This window comes from Oxyura jamaicensis, chromosome Z, assembly GCF_011077185.1.
Source record: "Oxyura jamaicensis isolate SHBP4307 breed ruddy duck chromosome Z, BPBGC_Ojam_1.0, whole genome shotgun sequence".
Taxonomy (NCBI): domain Eukaryota; kingdom Metazoa; phylum Chordata; class Aves; order Anseriformes; family Anatidae; genus Oxyura; species Oxyura jamaicensis.
Window position 1 is genome coordinate 10,142,329 of NC_048926.1, and position 8,095 is coordinate 10,150,423.

Genomic DNA, 8,095 nt, shown 5'->3' on the forward strand with positions numbered 1-8,095 from the left:
AATGAAGTGTGGCCTCTGGGACAACACCTAGGAAGGTGTTTAGATCCAAAACAACTGCACAGCTTTATTCATGATGTATTTGTTCAGCTCTGTTCTCTTTGTATGGTGGTCCTCAGGTTATACAGCTGAAAGCTTCCCAGGTCTCTTGTTTGTGCATTTTCTTTTGCTGTCTCCTTGTTCGTACTCCACATGAAGTCAAGAGCTGTGTGTGCACCAACCTTGACTTTTTTCCAGGGAAGGAAAACTGAATGCACAGACTAGAAAGGGGGCACTGCATACTTTATCCTTTCTCCATCTAAGAACCCTTCTCAGAGCCGCATTTGTCCTATAGTCTAGATGTAGTTCAGATGAAGTGTGTGGCTTCACTAGCAAGCCTGGGGTTCCAGGAGGATGCAAATCAGTGTAGCTACACATGAGGGAATCTAATTTGACATTGCAGAAAACATTTGGATGCCATTACATACATGGCAGTGCCATAGGTTTTCTGTCAAACTGCTCATTTCATTTAATTTGTTTTGTGAATATAGCAACTGCATGTGGAGGTGACAAGAATAATTACAGTTTCCATAAAATCCTAATCTATGGAGAGAATGGAAAGGCTAGAACGTATTAATTCAGAGAAAAGAAAAATACAAGGAAACAGGGAAAATATATACGAGATAAGAGACAAATGAAAGTGGATAGGAAGGGATTATTTTTTTTCCTGTAGAAAAAGAAACTCGTGATGGTAAAAGGTGGTAAATGAAAAGAGAAAACATTTCCACAAAAATAATTATCCCATGAGGCATATTGCCAAAAATAGACTTGTAGCCATGATTTTAGAAACACTTAGGAACAAGCAAAGAAAAATCATAAGACAGAAACAGCTTTAAAATAAGTGTGAGAGATGTAAAGTGAGATGTAAAGTGGGAGATGCCACTCCTACTTGAGTTTCTGGATCATGAAGTTCCCCTTTCCTACATGTTCATCATAGATGCTGGCACATGATAATGTAGCTCACAGCAATGTGAATTTTGGCAGTATTAAGATGGACTGTGATCTGATGTAAACTGAGAATAGCAGCAGAACATCAAAGTATTAAAATTTGTACACTGCTTTCTAGGTACTTAGTAGGTGACTTGTTCTGGGTTTGATGAAACTGATAGGTCTGAGTTGGTAACTTGTCTTAAAAGGGACTTTGTTCTTAGATGCTGATTCAGACTTCATGTGTGTCTGTGCTTGACTGCTTTTGATTTTATTGGCAAAGAGGTAGTACCAACTAGGGAAAAGAGCTGTTCTGGGCTTTTTCTTCAGATTTAAAAGAAAAAGCAAAACATCTGAACAAACTCTGTATTGTCAAAATGCTAACATAACACAATTTGTCTAGGTCAGCTGGTTTAACCAATACAGATCAGTTTTAGCACACTCAGCATAATTCACTTTTTTCTTTCTGCCTGAGCCATCTGCGAAGTGCTTTTTTTTTTTTTTTGTGGTCTCATAGATAGAAAATCAGATAGGAACTAGGAGGAAAGTTGTTAGGTCAGAAGGGAAGAGATGGTATGATCAGCCCAACAGCTTCTGGCTTTTATCTCTTGCAAGTTTTATTTTTAGCTGTGCACAGTACATGTGATGGGCCCTGTTCCTTTGGAGTGTCTCTTCCTTTCATCTGCATTTCAGGAAGCAGTCACTCAAAGCGGCAATGTTCTTCAGGATTTTATACTCTTTCCTTTGTCCATGACTTATTGCAAATGCTCAGCTATCTATTTTTATTAATTTGTTTAAAAAGAAAAAAAAAGGTGGTTGAAACTTTGATGGAAGATGAAAGGCATCTTGAACTTTTGGGTCTTTAACCCACTGATGTCTTCCCACCTGGGCTTTTGGTTTTGGTTCCCCTGGGATGCAGTGTAGAGACTGAAAGCCTTGAGATGTTGTGCTTATGTGATGAAATGGTAAACTGAAGAAAAAAACTTCTTGTCTCTTATTCCCCAGATAAATTCAATACATATGTGACCCTGAAAGTGCAAAATGTGAAGAGCACGACGGTAGCAGTACGAGGCGACCAACCTTGCTGGGAACAGGACTTCATGTTGTAAGTATGGTGCTGTGCAGTGGTGAGGTGCTTGTGGGATGGCAGCGCTGCTGAGAGACAGGTCATCAGACAAGCTCATAGTAATGAGGCAGCTCCGAGGTCAAACGGACTAGAATTTAGCTGGTCAGGCTCAGGATTATGTCAAGTAATGGTCGAGGTATTCCTGCAAATGCCAGTCAGGTCCTTAGCGACAAGGCTGAGGTGGAGCTGGGAACAGTGAAGGCTGGGTCCGGATCGATGGATGCATGGCGTGGGTGCAGCTGTGGCTCAGCTGGAGGTGAGCACATCTGCAACACAACTTAGGTGAGGACTGAAGGACCACAGCTAGGCTTAACTGGAGATCCTGGGCCATGGGAAAAAGGTGTGAGTGGAGGAGCCTGATGAGGCTGGTCAGGGTAATTAAGAGCTGTTAGTGCACTCAGGGCTTCAGCGCTGCCATCCTGGTAACGTGTGTGCAGGAGCTCTTCTTGCTCAGCCTTCAGACCTTTCAATGCGTGGTGATGTTTTCTGCCATTGGCCTAGTGCCCACAAATGTGTTTTCCAGCTCCCCTGCTGCAGCTGAGGGGCCATCAGTCCCTGCCACCAGCAGCAGAACCAGATCCAGCTCTCCCCGGGCTTCTGGTGCAGTTGGCACCTCTGATTTGCTCTGGTTCTCATAGTCCTGACACACAGTCAGAGAATTCCCATTATTTTTTAGAGTGGTGGCTTTTTTTTTTTTTTTTTTTTTTACTTGTGTGAATGAATGGCACATTGGTAGTGCATCTGGTTTTGCTTCTGTAGCTTTGTAAGGCAAAGTTAAGTAAGTTTACTAAATCCTCAACTCCCAAGTTCTTTTATCTGAACTTTTAGCCTGGACGCTGCTGTTAGGTGGGGGAATCATGGTGTTTGTCTTGTGGAATGCAAAACTGGTGCTGCTGTTTTGGAGGGGAACTGAGGTGTTCATATAGCGTCTGTAGCAAGAGAGGCACATGGGGCCTAGTGAGCACGTTACCCAATCCAGCAGCAGTTGGTTCACCTCTCTGGGGAGATTTTGCCTCTGAGCAAGGTGTTCACCTAGGTCAGTACAGTGTTAACATCAGAGCAGTGCTGTCATCTCTCTTGTTTTATGGCCTTTGTTTGCTTTTGGAGCAGCACCTGAGGTGTGTGCTTCAGGAAGGAGAGTTTGGAGCCTGTCCTGTGGTGTCTGGTCAAGCACATGCTCCTAAGCTCCATCTTCTCAGCTTTGCAGCTCCTTTCCACAGAGGCTGCGGCTGCCACTACCATAAAGCATGTAGGACTGAGGAAAGGTCAGGGCAGGGAATTGTACCTGTCTGCCAAGTCATATGCCAGTACAGGAGCTACTAACTCATTCTTCTGTGATTTGTGCTTGACCCATGGGCAGAAACTAGCTTTAAACATGGCCAGGTACTGAGGAGGCTACTCAGCAGTGATTTAAGCATGGCACTTGCTTGTGTTGGGTGACTGCTCTAGGCTGCTCCTCCTCCTTCCCCTGGCAGCTCTTGGAACTGCTCTCTGATTGCAGCCAGGAGTTCAGCTAGCATGCTCTAAGGTCACTGTGCTACTCCGTAATTAGTTGCTAGGGGATAGGAAAGCAGAATTTAGTTGAACCGCCTCAACATTATCTTCTCTGCTTTAGCCAGGCAACAGTGCAGTTGGGATGCTTCTTTATAACAAAACCATTTTTTTTTTTTCCAAACACAGGAGTTTTTCCCTGAAAGAAGGGTGCTTTTACTGTCTGTTTACCGTTTTTATAAGGCATAGTAGAATACAGTGTAACCGAGGAAAAACTTTCTATCCCTGTATGTAGTTTTTGCTTCCTCTTTGTGAGAAATAGCAGTTCAGTGTTTGAGGCTCTGGGAATGTTTGAGATTTGCTTTTTACCAGATCAGCAAAGCACTTCAGTGTCATCTTTGGGGACATCTTAAAATTTTGAAGCAGCTTTAAACAGGCTGCATATTTGCAACAAGCACCGCTGAAGTGAAAGTGCAAACCGTAATGTTAGGGCATGATGATTTAATGAGTGTTAAAGTTGTTAGAAATGTCTTTCCTTTAAATTGTGTGTGTGTGTGAGAAGGGAGGGACACCAAGTTAAAATCTCTTTTGTTCCTTGACGCTATTCTGCATCTAGCCAGAAGGTGGAGAAATGGAGACACAGTCAAAGGCAAACAAAGCCATTGCACTGAAAATCCTTTTATTTTTTTAAATCTGGTGACCTGTCCTGTGGAATTGTGTACAGGAACCTGTCGGGTGTCTTAAAGTCTTATTATGTCGGTGTATATTGAATCAAAGAATGTAGTTTTACAGTATATCTTTCCTTCAGTTCCATTTGTGGCCTCATACTTGCTCAGCCAACAGAAAATCAGACATTTTTGTTATTTCAGGTTTGTCTGTTCAATCAGATAAAAGTCAGACTCCCAAGAGGCAAGCAGTGGGAAGGCAGAGCAGTGACAGCAAAAGTAGACAGCTCTTATCTTGGCTGTATTGAGCAGCAACATCCAAACCATAGAGTCACAGAACCATTTAGGTTGGAAAAACCCTTTGAGATCATCAAGTCCAACCATCAGACTGACCTATTGAGTCCCACCACTAAACCATGTCCTGTAATGCCATGTCCACACATCTCTTAAATATCTCCAGGGACAGGGACTCCAGCAGTTCCATGGGTGGGCCATTCCAATGCTTGACCACTCTCTCTGTGAATAAATTCTGCCTGATATCCAACTTAAACCCCCCTGAAGCAACTTGAGGCCGTTTTCTCACATCCTCTCACTTGTCACCTGAGAAAAGGGACCTCCTTGCTGCAGCCTCCTTTCAGGTAGTTGTAGAGAGTGATGAGGTCTCTCCTCAGCCTCCTCTTATCCAGCCTAAAAAATCTATGTCAGTGTGCTTTGCTCTAGCTGTAGGATTTGTTTTGAGCCTCATAGACAAAACATTCCCTTATAAAGTTGTAAGAAACCTCTGGGACAACGCTCAAATAGATGCTGGGATTTGCAGTAGTTCTTTTTGCCCAAGATGACAATCCAGAAATTAGTGATTAGCTAATTTCTTTTTTAAACTTAACATGGATACATTTGACTGGACGGAAGGACAGCAAACAGCAGCACTCTGTGCCCAAGATACCTACTTCTGGGGATTAGCAGTTGCACAAGAGGAGGTCCTGAGCTCAAAGAAGTAGGAGCTACAGCCTTTGCCCATAGATGGGACAATGTTGCACTGATGGACAGATCAGGATTCTTCTGTACGTTGCTTTTACCAACATTCAGGCTGTGCACCTGTTTATGCTGTTCTCATGCTGAATTTGTGATGTATCCTTTGCTCACTGAGAGGGAAGACAATTATTATGTCCAAGAATTTTGCACTCAGTGGTCATGTGGCCAGAGTGGTCATGCTGCCAGAGGCTTGCATGGCTCAAAGCCTTGCAGTGCCATGCAGAGGAACAAGCCAGCGCTGGAACAGAAGCAGTGAAGTGTGGCCCTGTGCAATAGGTAGTGCTGCTGCTGCATCATAGCTGCATTTGGGACTGTTACACTTGGCATGTGGCAGCTCTGGGACACGTATTAGCATGTTTGGAACTGACAGAATATGCTTGTGTTGCTGATGGTGAGGATACACCTGCTTTGTTAGAAATGGGGTAGCTGATGACAAAGAATTGCTCACCTCTATATTTCAGACCAAGATATATTTCTTCTTCCTGTGCACATAGCCATTGAGATAATTTTCCAACAGGCAGTCCGTGCATGAGATAGTTCATGGTTTTATTTTGTAGTCTTTATGTAGTTGGTGTTAAATTATGAGAAAATGCTCATGAGGAGTTCCCTATGAGCACGCAGCTTGACACAGCTGCATGGAAAGAGTTCACTGGGATAATCATGCTGGTAATGTAGAATGTAAAGCAGAATGGGTTTGTGTTCTACTTTTTCCTCACCTGTGCTGCCTTTTCCTTTCTTGCAGTGAGATCAGTCGGCTGGACTTGGGCCTGATTGTTGAAGTATGGAACAAAGGACTTATCTGGGACACCTTGGTTGGGACCGTGTGGATTGCTTTGAAAGCCATTCGCCAATCTGATGAGGTTAAACTGACACAGAAACTTTGACAAATCCAATTTTGATAGTTAGTGTTACAAATCTAGTCTGGTGCAGCTCAGGACTCTGCTTCTCAATAGAACTTCCACTTGCAAAGTCAAGAAGGTTGTGTGAGGGAGGAGGGCTGTGTCAGCATCACTTTGTGTGTGGAGTTTTTTTTTTTTTTTTTTTGGACAAGGTTGCCAACAGTGAGAACAAAATTGATCTTATGTAGTTGTCTCTGGTCTTATATGTTAACTCAGAAAATAGGGCTTAATTTGTTAAGGAATGTGTATATTTGACATGAGGTTTTGAGGACACTTTAGTCTGATACTCAAATTTCTGTAAGTTCCTGCTGAAGAGTGTTGTAATTATTATGATAACAGACAAGCTAACTGTCAAGGCAGGCCCGGAGCATGTCTTCATATATATTTTTTTAAATTCTGGGTAGAGTTAACATGTTGTCTAGTGGTGCTGATACGTACTGAAAAAAAGTAGGAAATAGGATGCACCGATATCTATAACTCCTCTGTCTACCAAAATTGGTGGTTCTGTTTTTCTTGCAGCTAAGTGGGATGCTTTTTTTAAACCTCAAATTTCAGGTCATTTAATTAAAAAAATACCGAATTTGAGCAGGGAGAGGGAGTTTATATTGTCCATAAAAATAAAAGGGATGCCCAGTAGCATGGCCAAAAGGCATAGCGGATGTTCAATTCCTCTGGCTGCCCACATATTCCCAGGTGTCTGCCTTTGAGTACTTCTAACCTTTGCAGTTTTACTTAAAACATTAGTAGGTCTGTTGTGAGGTGTTTGCTTCTCATCTTTATAAAGGCCTTTAAGACTTGGAAGCCAAAACTGCCAGCACATGCTGGATGGATGTCATTAGGTGTAAAGAGCAGGTACTAGGTCTTGATAATACTGTGCGGAGGCTCTTCCTGGAGTTCTTTATCTTAACAAATGTGTGACAGGTTGCTCCAAAAGGACCTGTCAGACTTGAAACTTCATCTGTGGCTTGTGATTCACAGGAAGGTCCTGGGGAGTGGTCTACTCTGGAGGCAGAAGTTGTAATGAAACATGATGAAATCTGTGGCACCAAAAACCCGACTCCTCACAGAATTTTGCTGGACACAAGATTTGAATTACCATTTGGTGAGTGCATTTCAGTAACTTACCTGGGGCACTGGCAACGGAGATAAAGTGTTTGAGAGCAACCTGACTCATAAAATCAAGTTGTGCTTATTTGCAGTTCTATCAAAATAGCTCAGTGCAGATCAAATTGCTGCTGTTCATTTCTTGTTTGGCTACTTTTTAACTTACAAGATAAGAATCAAGAGGGAAGATTTGAAGGTCTCAGAGTGCTGGAATGTTTAGACTAGCAGCAGTTTAAGAAACCACTAGTAATGCTTCAGGATTGTGCAGTCAGACATTTTGTTCCTGAGCGGGGAACATTTGCTTCTTTGAATCTAGACACATTTGGCTCTGGAAGAGGTCAAGTTTGTTGTTAGAGCTGTTGAGAATGATCTGTGTGTGGTGGCTGCGCTTAAACCCTGCTAAAAGCATGCAGTTCAGTTAGTGGAACATTAATGTTTAGAGCCCCTGAACGTTATCATTAACAGGGTATGTGAGTAACTTGGTGTCATAAGAAAATCTGCCTTTTGGGAAGTTACTTGTGGTTGAAAAGTACAGAATGTGGAAAAACAGCCAATTGGAGCAAACCCATCTTAAGTAAAGGCGTGTGTGTGTTTTTGTTTGATTGATTTGATTTGATTTTTCTGAATGAGGAGGTGGGAGAACCAAAAGGAAGGGCCTAGCCTAGACTGCATCCAAGGCATTTATAGAGCTCTTTCTAGCTCTTATCAGACCATTAGAACAGAGATGATGTTTTGGTGGCTTGTGTGTGTGTTTTGTTTGTTTCTCCGTTTCCCTTTTCCCTTTTCCCTTTTCCCTTTTCCCTTTTCCCTTTTCC

At 42.6% G+C, this 8,095-nt stretch overlaps 1 protein-coding gene across 7 annotated transcripts in view; it reads left to right on the forward strand.

The window, feature by feature from the left end:
- Positions 1–8,095, forward strand: part of UNC13B (unc-13 homolog B) — a 214,608-nt gene that overhangs the window by 26,597 nt on the left and 179,916 nt on the right. For all 7 annotated transcript variants that reach the window (XM_035309460.1, XM_035309461.1, XM_035309464.1 and 4 more), the window contains exons 3-5: positions 1,969–2,068; positions 6,020–6,137; positions 7,155–7,278. In XM_035309460.1, the coding sequence (XP_035165351.1) occupies positions 1,969–2,068; positions 6,020–6,137; positions 7,155–7,278 (342 nt within the window). The remainder of the gene's footprint in view (positions 1–1,968; positions 2,069–6,019; positions 6,138–7,154; positions 7,279–8,095) is intronic.